At 44.9% G+C, this 21,125-nt stretch overlaps 1 protein-coding gene across 2 annotated transcripts; it reads left to right on the top strand.

Moving 5' to 3' along the window:
* The first annotated feature begins 6,898 nt into the window (after nt 1–6,898).
* On the top strand, nt 6,899–21,020 carry LOC125704595 (neuronal acetylcholine receptor subunit alpha-3-like). 2 transcript variants are annotated; one of them, XM_048970380.1, is made up of 6 exons: nt 6,899–7,061; nt 14,239–14,375; nt 14,994–15,038; nt 16,427–16,536; nt 16,720–17,722; nt 19,826–21,020. In XM_048970380.1, the coding sequence occupies exons 1-6, from the start codon at nt 6,992–6,994 to the stop codon at nt 19,949–19,951; spliced, it is 1,491 nt and encodes a 496-aa protein (XP_048826337.1). In that variant the 5' UTR covers nt 6,899–6,991; the 3' UTR covers nt 19,952–21,020. The 2 variants fall into 2 exon arrangements, with proteins under 2 accessions (XP_048826337.1, XP_048826338.1); XM_048970381.1 differs by lacking the exon at nt 6,899–7,061 and adding an exon at nt 13,686–13,798.
* The last annotated feature ends 105 nt before the right edge of the window (nt 21,021–21,125 follow it).

Raw genomic sequence — 21,125 nt, 5'->3', positions numbered from 1 at the left:
AGTGAATAAAGGAATTAAATGCTTATGCACACAAGCTAATCCCTGATTGTTCGGGGGACCTGCCTCTTTGTTGTCGAACGCACATTTCATCCATGTGTTTGTGGATGTGCCAATGGAGCATGTTTTATAAGTATTAAACCCCAAGCAAGTTATTTTTGCCTCCTGGTGACACTGGGAATCATCCTTGGATCGACTGGGAATACACATGGATTGGCATCTGTTTTCCATTTCAGGCACAAGGAATGAAGGCAGTTTGGGGGATTTTCGGTTTATTTACACAGTAAGGATAGGGAGGGGGGAGGGAGGGATAGTGGTAAATGCCACGGGGGGGACAAAACCAACATTTCCATCAGGTCAAAGACGACGGCATGTGGTATTTGATAATGTCGTCGTGTTGCATAAACTGAAGAGTCACACCGCAGAACCTCCTCTGATGTCACCCATCTAGTGGGATAATCTGCAGGGAAGCGGCCCGCCAAGGGCTTCAGGGTGGGGGGTGGACTATTTCCGTGAGGGAGTTTCTCAGGGAAAGTAACACTGAGGAACAGTGTATGAATTGGAGTGAAAGGTAATAACAGCAGGTGAGTGTACCAAGCAAAAAGGTTCAAATAATTGGGTAGATAAACTGAAAATGAAGCACGTATACCAATGCGGTCCAGGTTACAATCGTCCGTGTTACGATATTTCAACTTACGATGGTAAATGTTTTTCACTTTCAGTACATTATTCAATAAATGACGCGAGATATTCAATACTTCATTATAAAATAGGCTTTGCGTTAATGAGTTTGTCAAACTGTAGGCTAATGTAAGCGTTCTAAGCATGTTTAAGGTGGACTAGGCTAGGCTATGATGCTTGTTAGGTTAGGTGTACTGTATTAAAATGCATTTTCGCCTTTCAACATTTTCGACTTACGATGGGATTACGTTACAACAAACCTATCGTAACCTGGGGAGAGGCTGTATAGCCAAAGAGGCAAGGTATCAATGGATTTCAAATGTGCCTTTTCCATGACTCACTGTGACTCTGTGCTGGACTCTATGGGGTCCTTTGCTTCCTGGGATGGGCTTCAAACTTGCCATGACTTGGTATAAAATGGATAGAGCAGTGGGATAGACTAAAAGAAGGTTGTTCATATTTGATTTGTTCAGCACCCCAACCACATCTCTCTGGTCTAACAAACATCCTGAAAAAATACGTAGCTGTGCTTGGGCGATTTTTCACTTTTAATTCTTAAGTAGCCCCAAGAAAAGCAGGCTGTTTCCCTAGTTAAAAGCTCCGTACCCGGAATAGGAAACCAGTATCCCAGTTAAAGGTCCCGCCCCATAAACTGGAAGCCATGACCCCACTGAAAGGCCCCATATCCTGAACAGGAGGCCGCTATCCCAGTTAAAGGCCACCCCCTTGAAAACGAGGCCGCTAAGTCCGCACCTAGGCAGCTGCCTGTGTTGCCTAATGGGTTGACCAGCACCGGGCATCTCGATGCCCCAAAGTACGGCAGGAAACACTGAGTTTATGGCCTTTTATCCACGATCGATGCTCATCACATTACCGGGCTCTCACAGAAAAATTTCAGGAAGCCCTTTTCCCCCATGCCGCCGCCTGAGCGTTTCAGAAAACCCCCCCCCCATTAAAATACAGTCAAAGCATTTCTTACTGGTTTATCAGGACCTCCAGTACAACAAAATGTAATGAAACGCGATGCTACACAGTGGCCTGGTGTGAGTCGGACCATCCATGCTCCACTAATGTAGGCCTCCCTTAATGCTCCGCGTTGATGCTCGTAATGCACAGCCTGATTTATCCTGTTCGCGACATCTACGATCAATATTTATCAAGTGCATTCCTCCTCTCTTAGCTGAACATATCCATTTGCCTGTCTATCCATATTCCATTAATTATCAATATTTACACCCTGCTGAGCATCTCTGGCCCCTTTTCCCTAAAGAAATACAAACAGAGACGCTTAGTAGCGCTCAGAATATTTTACTAGTCCACTTTACCTCGGAGAAATAGAGCAAAAGAGAAAAGCAAATCAAAACCTCGCAGGACTGCAGACAGACTAACCAATCAGACGTTCTTCAAATTGTTGATCTATATGGTTGGGATGTTTAAAAATGGTTTATTTTTGTAGCGGCTTTAAAACGCACCTTCAGATACCAGCATTGTGTTCTACTCGAAGAACCTCGATGCAACAAAGTTGAGATGAAGGAGAGCAGTCTGGGACGAAAATATACAACATGGATGATGACATAGTACTATGACACGTTACACAAACAATGCCCAGATTTACGGGGACAGGCATGTATATACAAACACCAGTAATGAGGCATCAATACATACATATATCCACAAGTGCATTCAATTCCAAATCACATCATTCCATGTCAATCATGAGACATGGATCAGGTTCCCTCGCTTTGGTGTCAAATCTACCGGAAGGGATCCTGAATGAAGGGTTTGTGTCTGTGCCTTGGCTACAGGTTGCCATAGCATCATTGCAGACTTATTTACAGGCCACATTAGGTCAGCCAGGACCTGTCTGGATTGGACGTTGTTTCTCAAATACGTCTGAACAAATGTCAGTGACGGTACAGTCGCTGCTGCGGATTTGCAGTAGGGGTTTGACATTAAATGGAAGAGACGGCGCCCCCTTCAGGGGGGGAGTAGTCGAGCTGAGTGACACGGCGGTGCAAGAAGAACAAACAGGAAGGACTTCTTGGTCACCCGATGAAGGCTTTCAAACTTCCTGTTTGTCTCCAATCAGCGCATGCACAGGTGACGGAGCCATGCACTGCGTCATGCCTGTCCTTTAAATCCATCACTGTCATCTTCACTCGATTCTGGAACAGTTTTCATTTTCTTTGTTTTATTCCGAGACAATATACAACATTCTAAACATACAACATTTAGCAGTGTCCTTCCAAGTAACCTCTGGCCTATATGATTAAGCCTTTTTCTGCATTAGAACCTTCTGAGCTGGTTCAGCTGACATTATCAGCAAATGGACGATGCTGTGAATATGGCTCCAGAGTCCCAGCGTGTGACATCACCCTGCGTTCGCAGCGTTCAACGGTCCCCGATAACTCCAGCCTCCTTGGCTTTTGAGGCTTCGTATCTGTTGTCGCTGTTGGTCCTTATGGACGGCCCCCGCCCTGGGCCAGCTCCCCACACTCCCCATGCCTTATTAAAGATCCTCTTAAGGTTGGGCACTCCCATGATGCAGCCCTTCAAGGCAGTCATGCTTGATGACACAGTCCAGCTTTAAAAATTAAGGATGTTAGAAGGTTTGACCTGAGTACAGGAGGAAGCGAGAGGCAGGCAGAAGGGGAGGACAGGGGTGACCCACAAAACCCAACGGACCCCCCCGATGGATCTTATCTCCTTTCACCTTCCTTCTTTTCTTTGTCTTTCTTCATAACCTGACTGCATTTTTCTCCCTGGCTCATGCCACCCTAACCGCAGTCATCCTAGACGTTGACCTGAATCATTCAGTCCAACACACCGACCGATTTGTCTCTATAATAATAAAACTTAAAAAGATTTTACGTTGTAATAAAAGAGTAGGATCGTCAGCAGTTTTCACCAAGCGCCTAAATCTGAGCCGTTTGCATCCTGACTTCTAAAGTAGCACCAAATTTACTGTAATCGGGATTAAAAGGACAAAGAGCCGCAGAAGAAACCAATTTGGCCCAAGACGTTTATAGTCATGAGATAAAAATTCTGTATAAATGGGGTCTTGGTGATTAATCTTGCGATTCTACTCCCGGCTTTTCCGCGTCTGAGCTAAAGGCCCCAATGCTATTGGATGCTCAGTCCCAAAGAGTGACAGTGGTCACTGTTTACCATTCAAACATAAAAAAATACCTGCGAAAACGCAGTCAACGAGATGAAACTCACAATGGAACGGCCAGCGGTCTTGGCTTCCATGCCCTGAACCAGCGATGAAACCAGTGGCCTCTCTCTCTGTGATTCTGTTCTTACTTAAAGCCATTTTCCACTCTTCTTCCCTCCATTTTCCTGCTACGACCCAAATTCAACCTTAAACATTAAATATTACTGAGATACACTATAAAATGTGAGAGGCAGAGTCGAGACTCTGGGCTGGAGAAATTTAGACCCGGGTAATTTAACGGTGGTCTGTGTTCTGGGTATATGAGGGCAGCCAAAAGGGATCAGAAGGCACGCTTCTTTAATTAATCGTTTAAAATTAATTAACCAAGTAATGGCCATTCACAGTGCTTACTGGAGTCCTTCAAGTGACCAACCTTTTTATGGTTAAACAGACACAATTCTGTCACACTTTATCCATCCAGAGAGGAGATGGGATTTGAACTCACAACCCTGAAAGCGTAACACTGTTACCCACTGAGGCCACCAGGATAAAGGGCTCCACTATTATATCTCATACAGCTATTAGCATAAAGCTATCAGTTAATTATATCTCTTTTCTGAAGGGTCAGCGGTGAAGGAAGGTCTTAGAGGGAAGGCGTAGCAGCAAACACAGAAATCTTGTTAGCCACGCAGCCATCAGAGTACAGAGGCAGGGCCGCGAACCGCTGCGAGACAATCGCTAACGACAGCGCTGCCCCAAAGCTTGGCGGGACTCTTCAGGGACATAAGCAGACCATTTTGCAGCCTGCTGTCCTGAGGGGCAGCCAATACTGGCACACGACTTGGCCGCTACTGCCTTAAGCACAGAGCTTCGACCAGAAATGCTTCTTAAAGGGCCTGGCGTGTTAAAAAAATAACGGTGGAGATCATTCACACTCTGTTCAATCACAAGAGCGCCCAGACTCATGAAGAATATCTCTGCTGAAATTCAGAATTCATCTTTGTAAAATGAAGCTGACAAATGAAACAGACACAGAGGCCACAGACACAGAGGCCACAGACACCAGACACAGACAAAGATGAAACACACTTTGACCTTCATTCATGGAATACTGGCAATCTTATGGTCCATCAGATATAATGTGGCCATATAACTATGTGTACATGTGATGCGTATTTATGTGACGTATAGAGGACTGAAGGCGAGCAGATGCACGAAGAGTTTCGGCATGGTGTGTACTGTCTATCCATCCACCTTGTAACTATGTATGGCGGGGTAGCGGGGCTCCTGTCCCTCCGGGGGGGGGGGGGGGGGGGGGACTGCGAATTTTCAGAAGAGGACCCCCCCATCCCTCCACCTGCTGGCCAGCAGATTTTAATAAATGCCACTTTTGATAACAGATGATCACATGATCACGCAAAATTTGCAACAATTTAACAAGAACCCTCCCTCTCCAGGTTGGCAGATATTAGTGAGGGGCCCTCTTTGTGTCAGCCCTCTCTATTATGAGCCCCCTCCTCTGCCCCTGGGTTAATGCCGAGTTTCACTTAGCTTGGAAGTAGATGCTGCCAATGACGTCACACCTGAGTTAACTGCGTTCCAGTGGAACTACCCAGGACAGCCATTGTTAGCAGCACCAGATGTTAACTAGCCAGACAGAGGCTGGACAGAACTGTGTCTACGACCGATTTAATGAGACACAATAAGAGAGAAGTGCAGTATGAGCAGATAATTACTGCAGCTTTTTACTGCTGACGGACAGTGCGGCCATCTTGAAGTCTGAGCTGTTGGATTGTGGAGGTTCCACCTACTTTCCGAGTTTACTTTCGTTGCCTCGCATTTAGCTTGGAGGTTGGAAGCCAGAGCTGGGAATGACATCACACCCAAGTTAACTGCGTTCCAGTGACCAAAGTTAGAAATCCGGTCTAGCCAGGTTCATTGTTAGCCAGTGTTAGCAATTCCAGTGGACAACTCATTAAATAAGCACCATTTAATGTATACAAACACCATGGCGACATGTCCACAGATAGCACCTGGACAGTATTGTGTGTACGACTGATTTAATGAGACACAAATAAGACGTAAGTGCTGATAAACATTATATAAATACGGCTTTAACTTCTGCTGATGAAGAGTGCAGCCATCTTGGATTCTAAGCTATTCCAGTTGAAATTTCTGACCAGGAATTAGCAAATTATGACTTCCCAGTTCAAATGGCAGCCTCCATCTGACTTCAGGGGGCCCTCCAGTAGAAAATTTTGACTAGGAATTCGGAAACTCCACCTTTCCAGTTCAGATGGACCACACCGTAACTGCTAGTTATGTATTCCCGCACCTAAAAACAGACAAACGTAGGTAGACCAGGATACATTTTCTCTTTCAAAAGAAAATTTATCACGGCTTTATCCACGCGGCGTTCCCCCCTCAACTCTATAAATCAAAAGAGTTGATTTATAGAACAAAATAATTGATTTATAGAACAAAAGAGTTGATTTATATATACCCACTATAAACTAAGCAGATTACAACAAACTAAAGGATGTGTGCTGAAAACCGCACAATATACGCGCAATGCTCACTAAATACTCCTGTTTCTTAATGAAAATGATATAAACGTATCAAAAGGATTCCTTAATTAAACCGGTAACCCCTTCAAAACAAATGAACAAGAATACACACATAGTGTAAGCGTCCAGACCCTCATGTTACTAAAAAAAAGTTAATAACATATAAAACTCAAATTTCCAAAGAAGCGTCTTTCAGTTTACTTTTTCTCTCAGCATATGCCTAATATAAAATATAAATTAATTCGAAAATAAACTGGAGAGCACGACAATTTCACACACATCACTCAGTACTCGCAGTGCAAACATAATCTGTCACATAATACGAGTAAAAAAAATAAAGAATGAAAAGCGCTCCTTTCTTTCCAGACCCCACGGTGCGTCTCTGCGCGTTTGACTGACGGCACTTTGTCTGCGGTGCACGCGCTGCCTTTGCAGGAGCCCGGGGGAGGGGGTGCAACCATGGGGGTGGGACTCGGCCAACTTCTCATCCCAGAAAACGCGCTGACAAGCTCGCCGTCTCCATCGGCAGCCGAAACTTTCACCCGCATAGCTTAGCAATAATAATAACCATAATTAAAACAGAGAGGACATGCTGCCCCAAAAGAGTTCAACGGGAAAACAGACTTTATTATTTCTCTTTATGTCACTGATGGTACAAGGTAAGCACCTTCGAGCGACATTATAAACGTGCATTTAAAAGCGTGGGTAAACGCAGATACAGCGTGCAGACAAATTGTCAAAGGGAATTTACGATTTACAGCAGCATTGTTTCTAGAGATTACTATTATTGTGTATTACAGTGTTCCTGTGCTTGGAATTCGATCAACCACTAGCTGCCCAACGAAATAATGTCTTATTGTTTTGTATTAATATTTATGTAAAAAATAATCTTTTCTGCTTTTGACCGAACAAGTGATTTCCATCGCTGAACAGTTTTTGCGCGTTTTAACAATGCCTTTAGAAAACAATTAATGTGTTTAATTTGCTGTCAACGAAAAATCTTAAAATGGAGTTAAAACCTGCGAATTAGGCTGCTGGCTCCCTGCATTGTCAGTATTTAGTTTCGCACTGCATAAAACAAGTATTTTCTGGTCACATTAAGATTAAGACGTTGTCTAGTTTTAATCAGTTCATATCTTATATACTGATCCAAACACTGTTTTGTTGTACAGAATGAATACCCAATGTAAACTTGTAACATTTCAAAATATAATGTTATTTTCCCATTAAAAGCTCTTAAATGTATTCAGCACGACGTATTTTCGTAGCAGTTAACCCCGGACTGATGAATAGGCTATTGCTCTTGGGTAAATTAAATTTAGTAAATTAGGTGGAATTAACGCTTTGGGAACTGGGTTAGGTGGCGCGTCGTGCCTGTTCATCATAACTGGGTACATTCAGTTACTTTTATAAATAGTATAACAAGCAGGTGGTTTGTCACTATCCCATTACTGTAGCCGCAGGCATTCAATAATCCGGCAACAGCACGCTTTTTACGCTCTTTATTGTCATCTATACACAGATTTGTACATTACAGCAGTAAATCCTCTCGACAGATTAAGGTGATGCAAAGAGGAATGACAGTGTAGTTAGATGCCGGGCATGCTGGCGCATCCCGTAAACTCATCGAGTGATACTGGTGTATAGCGGGTGGGGAGTTTATACTGGTGATTTAAGTGCGGGACATTATTACAGGCCACGTGATTACTCAGACCATCACAACCTTAAAGGGGGTGGCTGCAAGTACTGACTTTACAATATGCTGTAATAGCCAATCATACTGATTCTCTCAAACTTATTGTCTCTGTCCCGTGTTGTGACTACATATGATGTTCACAAAAATTTACTACATTTAAACCACTGCAGGGAAGAAATTTATAGACCAGTATAATTTCTGGGCCATAAAACTGCAAAATACTTGGCACAAACATGCACCATGTTTTGAACAAGCGAGTGAACTGAAACATTTATCACACGTCATCCACTTATCCATCATCTTTTATTTAGTAAAGGTTTATGGTGATCCCGAAGAAGCACTGTGCATGAGGCAGGGGACTCACTGGACGGGATGCCAGTCCATCACAGTGCATGAGGCAGGGGACACACTGGACGGGATGCCAGTCCATCACAGGGCATGAGGCAGGGGACACACTGGACGGGATGCCAGTCCATCACAGGGCATGAGGCAGGGGACACACTGGACGGGATGCCAGTCCATCACAGGGCATGAGGCAGGGGACACACTGGACGGGATGCCAGTCCATCACAGGGCATGAGGCAGGGGACACACTGGACGGGATGCCAGTCCATCACAGGGCATGAGGCAGGGGACACACTGGACGGGATGCCAGTCCATCACAGGGCATGAGGCAGGGGACACACTGGACGGGATGCCAGTCCATCACAGTGCATGAGGCAGGGGACACACTGGACGGGATGCCAGTCCATCACAGTGCATGAGGCAGGGGACACACTGGACGGGATGCCAGTCCATCACAGGGCATGAGGCAGGGGACACACTGGACGGGATGCCAGTCCATCACAGTGCATGAGGCAGGGGACACACTGGACGGGATGCCAGTCCATCACAGGGCATGAGGCAGGGGACACACTGGACGGGATGCCAGTCCATCACAGGGCACACATGCACATGTTTGCATTTAAATTTATATGTTAGAATGACAAGTTTTTAAATTGCACTAAAGATGAACATAATGCTTTGAGCTGGACCCCTAAGGAGTAACAGGCAGAATTTTTATTGTCCACACAAGCCAAACATAGAGAGTAGAAAGATACTGCTGGTTAGTGACTACAGAGAAGAGAATGGAAACAGATTGTGGTCCATTTAGGAAGGAGAACCAGTCAATGAATGTGTGGCTTTGGTGCTAATAACTGTTCAAGTAAGTCTGAAAGTAAGTGACTCGGAGATTCACAAAATTGTCACAATCGGTGGCATCACAATGCAGTCTAGCAGCTGCTTCCTCATGTAAACACACTAACACCTTATAGTGGGACCTTTATCATCAAGCTGGATTCTCGTGTTACCAAGATAACTTGCTGGATTTACGGCAATCTGTGCTAAATGCAAGTGAATGGAAAGTCCATTTAAACTTCGGTACCTTAAATCGAACAAACTTCACTTTGTGATACAGGCCCTGGCTCAGGGCTGCGGGGATTTTATGAGATATCACCCAGTAAATTCATACTTAGATGTTCTATAGCAGCGATTCTCAACCCATGGGTCGCGACTCATATTTGGGTCACGGCAAGTTATGAAAGGCGGACTTGGAAATGTAAGCAATTTTAAAGCCAGCAAGTTCCTATGCTGATCCAGGATCAGTCTTCCCAGCCCCAATCCTAGAATTGACCTATATAAACAGATCTTTGGTCTGCAAATGCATAGTGCAGAACTAGTGAACGCTCAACCAATCCACGCAGGCAAACCACAGATGCTTAATTAAAAATTTACTGGGCCATCCAATCAGATCTGTGCCATAGGCATCGACTGGCATAAACTGCAGAGTGCACTAGCTGCTTGATAATAACGTTAATTTAAACGTATACTTGATACAGGGTTGCGACTGAGCTGGGATGGTAAACACTGAGACACGGTGCAGAAAAGCCTGAGAACCACTGCTCTATAGCATTTAGATGATAACAACGGTCATTATTCTATAACACGTGTCCCCTGCTACATAACAACAACCGCTATAATAAGAGTAATAATAATAGTTCAGGGTGGTACGTGGCTGAGCAGAACTGTGTTTTCACGATCATAACGTCATCGGTGGACCCCTAAACATGACCCTTAACCCCCATTTGCTCCAGGGTCTCTCTGACCAGAGCTTGCTTTGGATAAAATCATCCGATAAATAAGAAAACGTCCTAATAATAATTAATAATATAATTTAAGCATTTAATCTTTTTTAATTTGCTTATACATGTGTCCGTAAGGCATGTCATTATTAGTCTAAGGCATCGCTGCTATAAGGGAATCCTGCAGATCTTGCAGAATATGGCATCTAAAAAAAAGGTGGATAAGCCCAGGAAGGGAAATGACTGGCTGTGATTCAATGCCCCCGCACTGGCGGTGCCCCCCACACTTAAGGAGGCTGAAGGGCAGACTTCTCCGCGGGAGGGGCAGTTATAGCACCGGCAGAATATGCTCATGAAGAGATAATGGCTAATGGACCATGCCTGCGTTCCCTGGGAATGGGCTGCAGTCCGAGGTCTTGGAATTGCATCTCCGTGCGCTTTAGTGAAGCAGCGGGAACGTCGACCCGGAGGGATGCCGGTGAGTCAGCCTATAGGGTGGAGATAGAGGAGGTGGTGTGGAGCGGAATCCTGACAGGAAGGAGCCCCCTGAGACAGGAAGACTGCTGGCGTCTTCCTCGTCTTGCTTTGTGTCGTCCTTCGACTTTCCTTGCAGATTCCCACTTGGGGGAGGGCAGCTGTCAGTCATCTGTCACCTTCTTGAGTGACGTCTGGTTTGAGGTGCGTGTGACCAGTCCGGGGCAGTAAATGACACCCATGCGACACTGAGCTGCTGGCTTTGATGTGTAAGCACCATTTTGCTGTCACTGATGTATGGATCGAAGATGGGGGGGGGGGGGGGCGGGGGACTGTCCCTCAGTATCTGCCCACACGCTTGAAGTCAAGGATGCTTCTGAATCTGTTGGCTTCAGATGGTGATTTTTTTTTTCCCCGAGACCTTGAAAGAGTCTTGCATTCATTTTAACACCCGGAGAGGCAGGACTCACCTTCGAATTTTAAGCAGAGTCAGATAGGGGCAATATTCCGAATTTCACACCCACTCTCTCTGACTGCTGGCTTTGAAGGGCAAAATTTTATTCAGATGGCTCCTGTTTTGCACTTGCCCTTGCAGTACTCTGTAAACATACGTAATGTCACCCACATATACCATAAATGGCCTCAGGCGAGTAAAGAGTCTGTCTTCAATGTAAAGGTCTGCTACTGATCCTTCGTCTGCAGATGGGAAGCGTCGTCATCACCGGTCATCTCGACGGGCTTCTCGTTCAGACCGCGGCTTACCTGCCTCTATTAGGATACAGTGCACTTCCTCCTCAGGCAGAGAATGGCCCTTAGCGTCAGCAGAGGCTCTCGGGAAAAGCCAGTGAACGTGATTGGTCAGGTATTTATGGCGAGCGGCTGAGGCAGCAAATGAGGAACCGGCTCCCACCCACGGTAACGTGGAAAGTCGGAAGTTAGGAAGAGTGGATGCATCTTTGTTTAAATCCCCTCACAGGACTAAAGCACGAAGTAGCTACTTATTTTTTCAGAACTCGTGGAACTAAAACGGCCTGAGGAATGGATGAATTTTCACAAAATATGTTATTTGAAAATTAAACAGAATAACTTCACCATATGTCCAATTTATCTTTAATAATCTCGCATCTTCTTGCATGACTTGAAAATCAGCAGCCAGCCATACGGCTTATAATATGAACATGATAATTGTCTTAAATGACTCCTATTTAAGAGAAATCTAAAATGAAAATGAATACGGGAAGCCATCTGCTTTGTGTGTGTTGCATTCTGTCTCTAGGAAACCTCATTCCGATTATTTCATTTATTGAATTAACTGAATTATTTTGCCGACAAGGAATAATCATTGATAGAGCAAACATTGTGTCGGCTATCGGGATGCCGTGCCTTGAGACACAGTGGGTCATGTGAGCAAAAAGTAACAAAAATACTTAAAATGATAAAATAAACGTCAGTGTGTAATTAGCTATTTGTGCTGTAATGTGCTGCAATGCTGTTCCTATAGCGAGTTTAGCCATTTTCATGCTAATCCTGAGGGGGGAAAAATTCCAAGAGCTGATTTTTCACGATCTCTTGTCGGTCGCAAGGTGTAAAGAACTGTGTTACTGTCAGATGCGTTTATTGTGGATTTTATGAAATTCTGCTACACAGGATGAGGGATCGGCGAAAGCTTAGGGACATCACCGGAGATTTGTGAAGCTGAGAGGCTTCGTAAAATCCTCACGAAGCTTCAGTTAAAAAGCTCGCTTTCATGCTTGTATTGTAAAATATGCGATATGAAGCACAGTTTGCATAATCTCCTCTGTGTAGGAAAGTCGGCAAATGTGAGATTAATCGCTGAAGGTCACACATTCTGTGATGATCTTTACAGGCGTGTCTCTTTGGATGTGTTGGTGCAGAACCGCACAGCGATTAACTGCTGGAAATACTGATGCCTTTAAATCACCTAACATTCCGCGTCATAAAACACGAAGCTATATGTCCGGTATAGAATATCAAGGTCAGGCATCTTCCACTGGTGGCTTTTATTTATGTTTCTTCTATATCTGTGTGGATGTTTTTCGCTTTTGTGAAATTTATGTGCTGATTTTCTATGAGGGGTGGTCCAGTCTGTCTTTTATCACCTGTTTCATCATAGCCTGACTTTCCACTCTGCCACCATTTATTGTGTTAAAATCCGCACCCTTCCCTTGACACACGGAACACATCACGCGGAAGTGTTCTAAGAAGATTCTCCACTTCTTCTTTGTACTTGTTCTTTGTACTTCTTCACTTATACCTATGAATGTACGAAGACACCATGACAGTTTCTCAAGGCATTCGCCGTTTAAGGTTATCGTTTCGGCTCCTGCGTAATTTTCATTCTGCTTGATATTCACCGGGAAACACAGCTGCACGATTTCTTATGTTCTTATGTTCATTGCCATTAAATCATCACTGCCGTGTGTCAGATAAAAGGTAAAGAGGAGTTAACCAGGAACAGCCTATTGTTACCCTCCCCATTATGCTCACTGCCTTGTCAGCGCGGCCCCTGTTAGCCACGTGCTAACGCCGGCTACCCTTTGCTTTATCCTTTTAGCCTTTCTAAAAATTCCTCCCAAAGTAATGTGTTACCGGTGCACAGTGCTGGTCCAAGCTCATGTGAAACCTTTGGGAAGATTCACTGCCAATGCCCCCCCCGGTATTTCTAGGGTAGGAGCACTGTGCCACACCATCCGAGACAAACTGACATCAGCTTGCCAAGTCGAAGAAGATGACGCGCCAAGTGGCGTCCTATGTCACCTGATAGGTTGACCGATGCTGCTGGTGTGTTTCACCACGGAAAACCCAGCCAGCGTGTTGCAGCCTGTATGATCAATAAGTCAGTGTTTAACCAGCCAGAAGATCAACAACAACACTACTGATTGTCAACAGACAAAACATGCGGCAAAGCATTTCACGCCTCACATATGCGGAGCATCTTTGTGTGTGTGACACATTAAACTTGAAATGTTCTGCCCACAATCACCAACTGTTACTATGGTACCAAGAGCGATGGGCAGTTCTGGCAGAAATTTTGTCTAAAAATTTCCGAGAAAAATGCTGCGTGGAATGTACTTAAGAAATGCTTGTAAGTTTTTGCGCAAGCATTTTCCAAGTAAATTTAACTGCAGCACTGTTGAGTAAAAGTCCCTTAATTATAAGCCTTAAGAATCACATGTTAAATTTAAGGAAATTTAATAATTACTTTCTGGTCATGCGTAATATTTATTTTGTTGTATGCATTAAATAAAACCTGAAGCAATCAAAACCCATTTTTTTCAGATGTGGAATGTTACATTGCATAAATGTATTAATGAATAGTTATTTAGTATTTGTACTTAATATTTATATACTCATTATTTATTTATAGCCTTTATTTACCTATACGAAGTCATTCAGACTGTAAACGGAAGCCTCATTCCGGCCCAGTTGACCTGGGCTTGTGTACAGTGCAGGTTTGGTCCTGCACTAAGCCCAGATAGATGCTCCTCTGTCAGCGATGAGGAACGGAGCCCCTATCCTTCCCAGGTTCCTCCGCCCGGAGTGAGGACCACCTCTTTCGTCGGCTCTTCCGGAGATACAACCAGTACATCCGGCCGGTGGAGAACGTGTCCGACCCAGTTACGGTCCAGTTTGAGGTCTCCATGTCGCAGCTGGTCAAAGTTGTAAGTCAGCCTTCTACCGAATGACCTTTGCTTTTATTTTAGTCTCTATTCCTGCCTTATTTTCACTCAGATTACTTTACCTATTAAGATTTATCGTAATCTTAGATAATCTTAAAACATTTTTTAAAAAAGAGAGTTCTTAAAAATGTATATATTACTGATTGATCCGGGATAGGCTCCGGACCCCCCGCGACCCAATAGGATAAGCAGTTTGGAAAATGTATGGATGGATGGATATTACTGATTGATCCGGGATAGGCTCCGGACCCCCCGCGACCCAGCAGGATAAGCGGTTTGGAAAATGTATGGATGGATGGATGGATGGATGTAATCTTAATAATAGCAGTTCTTCTTTGCAGCCAAACAAAATTACTAATCATGCAGTCTGGCCTTTCGTTTGCAGCCTGTATTATACCACCTAGAATTTCCTGTAACAGAGCTGAGAGGAATTTTGCATTCAGAGGTTTCAAATGTCTGATCCGTAGCCCAGTAAAGCACAAGCCCAACACAGTAGCAGTTATACTAATCAGATTATAACAAGGTCAAATTCTGTTTCGGTTCTGGTGAAAAAAACAGTTTAGTTCGTAACTGTGGCGATATTTGCTTCTTGCTCTGCAGGATGAAGTCAATCAGATCATGGAGACCAACCTCTGGCTGAGACACGTATGTTTCTTGGACGCCTCCCTCATGTTATCCAGCACCTCCTCTGTCACTGCAGGGTGATGTGAAGGGTGATGTGACCTCCTGTGGAGGGTCATTTTGCCGTCCCCCCCCCCCATGTGGAGACATACACAGGGATGCTAACTGACACGGAACAACCCGGTCAACCATGGCCTTGCAGGACCTCCTGAAGTTCTGGGTGCTGAATAGGGAACCAGGAAGTCCTGACAGACATGACTGTGTGGACTGGCAGTCACATAGAAGATTGGAGCTGTCCTAACAGACATTTTCTAGAATGTTCTTGCTGTGTGCTGATTGGTCACTTCCCTATAATCATACATGTGGCCCTAATGTACATGTGAAACAACTGGATGAATCTTTCAATCAAGGAATCAAATTATAATTGAACTACTTAGCCAAACACAGGAGCCTTTCCCTTTAAAGTAGCTTGTAAACCCGGCAGTAGCTCAGTGTCCCCCCCCGACATAGATATAAGGGTCTCCCTACCGTACCCAGCCGCATTCAAATCCAACATTGGAGCCTCGCTTTAAACGTGTGCTGCTGGATATGCCTGCTCACGAGATACAACGTCTGCTTTCAGCAGCCTGCTAGTTAACTATTAACTGTCGTTAGCAAAAAGGCTTCAAACTGGCGAGAGCTGTGTGCTCCCCCAGTCCAAAGGCGTGAGTTTAGGTGGAGCCGGTGCCAAGTGACGCACAGTTATCCCTTTGCTAGTGCCCTGTACTTCCTGGTAAATGCTTCAGGATTATCTTTATCTTACACTGAATAAGTGACTGGAGTTAATCATGACGCAACATGTAATAATCCATCTACTGTATTTTCAGGAGGTCAGATTCAATTTTCTGATTTAAACTGCAAACTCTTAGTATTATGTGAGAAACACGATGCTGATAATCCATCCATCCATCCATCCATCCATCCATCCATCCATCCATCCATCCATCCATCCATCCAGTATCTTATCCTGGTCATGGTTTTGCGGGACTTGGAGCTCATCTGGACGCTGGTCAGGATGCCCATGTGCTGAAAATGAACTTGCAGATGTCACAGTTTGTACTTTGGTTTTACTGACTCTGCTCCATCACCTTTACATTTCTCTTGGCTGGAAGTGACATAGAGTGTGTGAAATGATACCATCATCTTCACCAACTTTTAAGAGTCATTTTAGTTTTTCATCCACTCAATCTCTGCCTCTCATCAGTCAGCATGCACAAAATTAGACACACTCAAGAGTTTTTTTATTCCCATCATGTACCATTATGAAAGTTAGTAAATCCCGGCTGTAACTTCATAATTACGGGCCTGTGCATCCTTTCAGAGAATTTGAAATGTCCCATTCCCAAGTTCCTGACGCCCCCTTCCTGTTTCAGATCTGGAATGACTACAAGCTGAAGTGGTCTCCGACGGAATACGACGGAATTGAGTTTATACGTGTGCCGTCTAACAAAATATGGAGACCCGACATCGTGCTGTATAACAAGTAAGTCTTGGCAGAGTTGCTGCGAAGGCCTCTCAATTCTGAGTTTAGCGTTCAGGGTGAAGTTTTCCTTCCAGAAATGATAAACATCAAAGCATGCTTCGGTTTGTTGACCGCAGGGTTCAGAGCTCATCAAGGCCTTTATTTATAAACAAACTCATCACTTGAATTTTTCCCTCCTTTCAGTGCTGTGGGTGATTTCTTAGTGGAGGATAAGACCAAAGCCCTCTTGAAGTTTGACGGGACGGTGACCTGGGTCCCTCCTGCCATCTTTAAAAGCTCCTGCCCCATGGACATCACTTACTTCCCATTTGACTACCAAAATTGCTCCATGAAGTTTGGGTCCTGGACGTATGACAAGGCCAAGATTGACCTGGTCCTGATCGGGTCCAAGGTCAACCTCAAGGACTTCTGGGAGAATGGGGAGTGGGAGATCATTGATGCTCCTGGGTACAAGCATGACATTAAGTATAACTGCTGTGAAGAGATCTACCCTGACATCACCTACTCCTTCTACATCCGCCGGCTCCCTCTCTTCTACACCATCAACCTCATCATCCCTTGCCTGCTCATCTCCTTCCTGACTGTGCTGGTCTTCTACCTGCCTTCAGACTGTGGGGAGAAGGTCACCCTGTGCATCTCGGTGCTGCTGTCCCTCACCGTCTTCCTGCTGGTCATCACCGAGACCATCCCCTCTACCTCGCTGGTCATCCCACTCATCGGCGAGTACCTGCTCTTCACCATGATCTTCGTCACGCTCTCCATCGTCATCACCGTCTTCGTCCTCAACGTGCACTACCGTACGCCCACCACTCACACCATGCCCGTCTGGGTGCGCTCCGTCTTCCTCCAGACGCTCCCCCGCGTCATGCTCATGCGCCGACCCGTGGACCTGCAGGCCCCCAAGGCCCTGGCTGGAGGCTGCTCCGCTGGCAAGAAGCGGAAAGAGAGCACCCCCCAGCAGGGAGTGCTGAACTGCCTGGAGTATGGCGAGAGCAAGGCGCCTGCAGACTCTATGGCGTGCCCCTGTCGGCATGGTAAGGGCGCCCCCGAGCAGGACTCCGGCAAACCAAACCGGCCCATTGGCACGGTTGTGGCCTTCTCTGTGGTCTCTCCTGAGATCAAGCAGGCCATCGAGAGCGTCAAGTACATCGCGGAGAACATGCGGAGTCGCAACAAGGCCAAACAGGTGGGAGCAAGTGTACCATCCATCCATCATCCATACCTCCATCCGTCATCCATCCATCCACTTATCTACTAAAGGGCCATATTGAGCCTGGAACTTATCCCAGAAAGTATAGGGGATACCTAATACTCTATGAGTTCCCAGTATTTTTGATGACTGTCGACCAGTACATGTTGTGTAAAAATTTCACGGACCCCTTAGAACTCGTCAACTTGGTGAAGCTGCAGGTTAAACTTGCTGATCAGATAGGCAGGCCAAGTTTAGTAAGATAATCCTCCTTAGTTTTCCTCTTTTTTCAGGTGCAATCATAACCCAGGGCATTTGCAGTGTTTCGAAACTTTACCACTTAAGTTCATTCCCTTTGAAGTGAGTCTGAAGAAACTGGAAAGTCTCAAAAAACAAAACCATTGGATAGATGTTTCATCGAGCTCTCACCCCTTCCATCCTGACAGTCACACGGTCACTGTGCAGGAGGACGCTGTTAGATAAACCTCGTATTTGCGCTTAAAAGTGACGAGGGTCGATGAGATTACAGGGTGAGTGTCCGGACAGGCGGGCGTTCCGTTCTGAGGCTCCCGTTTCGGTAATTAGAAGATTGCTGCCATTTGTATGGCATCCAGAGGGAACCCACAGTAACGGAGAATAGCATCAGGCATGGGGAGGATGCGTAATGTCACTGGGGGGCCAACGCTTCTGACACTGGAATTAACTGGATTAAATGGCCGCATGGCACTTTCATATGGAAACGCAATCGGTTGAGCACCCTTTCACCTACCCACTGACCACGAATTGGGGGTGTGTTAAAAATACGAGTATATCAGAGTGCAATCCTATAAAAAGCTGGGTGACGTGATATTCTGCAGTACTGTGCAAAGTCTTTGGCTGTCAAAGAAAAGGATGTTTGAGTGACCTTCATGTTGGTGTAAAACCATCATATTATGTTTGTCAACGTGTGTTATTGGCTATTTTAAAAGTCATAAAATCACGTAGTATAGTGCTGGTGCCAGATCCAATCTGATTGGGGGGGGGAGGGGGTATGTGTGCGGGGGTGGGGTGCAGCCACGCCCCTGCAAGAGACTGGGTTTGTTTGTTCTAGGATGAACACCTGTATTAAAAACAAACAGAGGGGTGTCAAACTCCTGTCCTGGGGGGCCGCAGCCCTGTACTTGTTGGGATTCCCCTCATTTAACACACCTGATTCACCTCCTTGTGCTAATTACCACACAGCTCCTGAGCTGAATCATTCGTGGTGGAATAGGGAGAGAACTAAGCTACACAGGGCTCCGGCCCCCCAGGACTGGAGTTTGACGCCCCTGCAATAAAAGAATGACCACCTGTAGGATTTCATCTGTTATGTAAAATCAGCTCCACCTTCAGCCCTCCTTTAGCCTACCCTTAGAAAAAAGTAGTTTATTCAAATGTACTACGAGTATACTTATTTTATACTAAAACTGAGGCAGTATACTTGAAGTTTACTTTTTATATACTATATTTTATATACTTAAGAATAGTATAGTGAAGTATACTTGACTTATACTAAGTATAAAGAAAAGTCTAAGACTAAGTGCATTAATACTTACACTTATACTTTAATGCTAAAGCTCATACTTATATTTTAGTATAGTTTACTTCTTTCTGCCACAAAGTAGTAATACTTAGTGTTACGTGTGGCATGTGAAATAAGGTATAACAAGTAAACTAATAAAATAGGAAAAAATTATTTAGTTTTAGCAATTCTAAGTTCATAAAAGTATACTTCAAGTGTACTCCAATAAACTAAAATGAGGACTAGAAGTATATACCTAGTACACTAGTAGTATATAGATGAGTGTACTTGTATACTTGAAAGTATACTTTTGTAAAATGAAAATGTTCCGATGTAGAAGTATTAAATCGGTATACTTTCTAGTACATTACAAGGAAATGGTCTGTAGTATACTTGCTATACTTATACTTGTACTCAAGCATACTTAATAACATGAACTAAAATTATACTACTTTTTGATAAGGGCGGCCATGAAGTCCGTAAGCATATTGCTGTGATCCGATCCTCATCCCTTGCTGGGTCCTTCATTCCTTGTGTCACTGTGTTCTTTTCCCCGTCAGGTGGAGGACGACTGGAAGTATGTGGCCATGGTCATCGACCGCATCTTCCTCTGGGTCTTCGTGTTGATCTGCATGCTGGGGACCCTCGGCCTCTTCTTCCAGCCTCTCCTGGGCTTTCTGACGTAATGTCCGGCCAGTGTCGGACAGGACTCCATAGTTCCAGTCCTGGTGGGCCAATTTACAACACAGTTTGCAGATTTCCCTGCTTAACACACATACCTTATTTAGCTAACTGCCAAGTTTACTAGGTGTCTTTCAGCAGGGAAAGTGTGTTACAGACCGACCCTCCAGGACCGGAACTCTGGTGAAGGCCATCTAAAGAACACAATTTATTTTCCGTTCAGAAAATTTTTTGCGACACGATGTCACCAAACCCAAATGCTCGTTCTGCATTTTCCGTCTCATATAATCTACATTTTTGTATTTAGTTTCTGCAGATCATAGCTCTCATCAGTCCAGAGGAGAACGTGTATAGCGCAAGGTCAATTCGTCAATCAGCAAAGGCGTTTCTAAGAAAGGGTGTGAGGATCAGCCACAGATCCAGCACATGGTGAAGGGACACGATGTGGGGACCCACAAAATAGTGAGAGAAGATGCTGGAGACGGTCAAGCAGAAAAAGGCCAGCGGGGGGGTCGTCGGTGTGATTTTATGTAAATTCCATTCGCCATCCTTTACCCAAACGTTAATCATTTGAAGCCGCTACGAAACACTTGAGTTCTGCAGATAGAGGAGCCCCCATTTAATTAAGCGTGATAGATCAGCATGACCTTTTTTAGTCCAAAGGCAATTAGCTCTGTGGCCTGTGGGCCAGGCAGGATGGTTAACTTTCTTGGATGTCATATTCGGCGCGAAGGCGTCGGGCTTGTGGGACCGGCCAGGTCTCCACGGGTGCATCTAATTGGCCCCGTCGTTTGGAAGCTGGCCTCTGCGCTCTCCCCCCTGCGTCTCTGGGGCTTGCCTACTTATTGCTTCCACTTCTCTCCCGAGCTACGAGTGCAGTTAGACTCCCTGAAGCCCATTAACCAGCTTGACATTTCACATTAATGTTCACATTCCGCTTTTCTCAGAGCCCCGATTGACTCCACTTTCATCCTCAGCCGTGTCATTTGCGATTCCCTCTTGAAAATCACCATAAATCACTATTAAGCGTTTTTGTGAAAATTGTACCACTCTAAATAAAATTTCATTCACCGATTGGTCAGTTGAATTATTCCTTTAACTGATTGCTTTTCTGTACGGCAGTTTTTTTTATGTTGCATCGTAGACTGTTTGTAAAACTCGGGCTGTGGTTTGATATTA

Source organism: Brienomyrus brachyistius, chromosome 12 (assembly GCF_023856365.1).
Source record: "Brienomyrus brachyistius isolate T26 chromosome 12, BBRACH_0.4, whole genome shotgun sequence".
Classification (NCBI taxonomy): domain Eukaryota; kingdom Metazoa; phylum Chordata; class Actinopteri; order Osteoglossiformes; family Mormyridae; genus Brienomyrus; species Brienomyrus brachyistius.
This window is presented reverse-complemented; position numbering and strand designations above follow the sequence as displayed.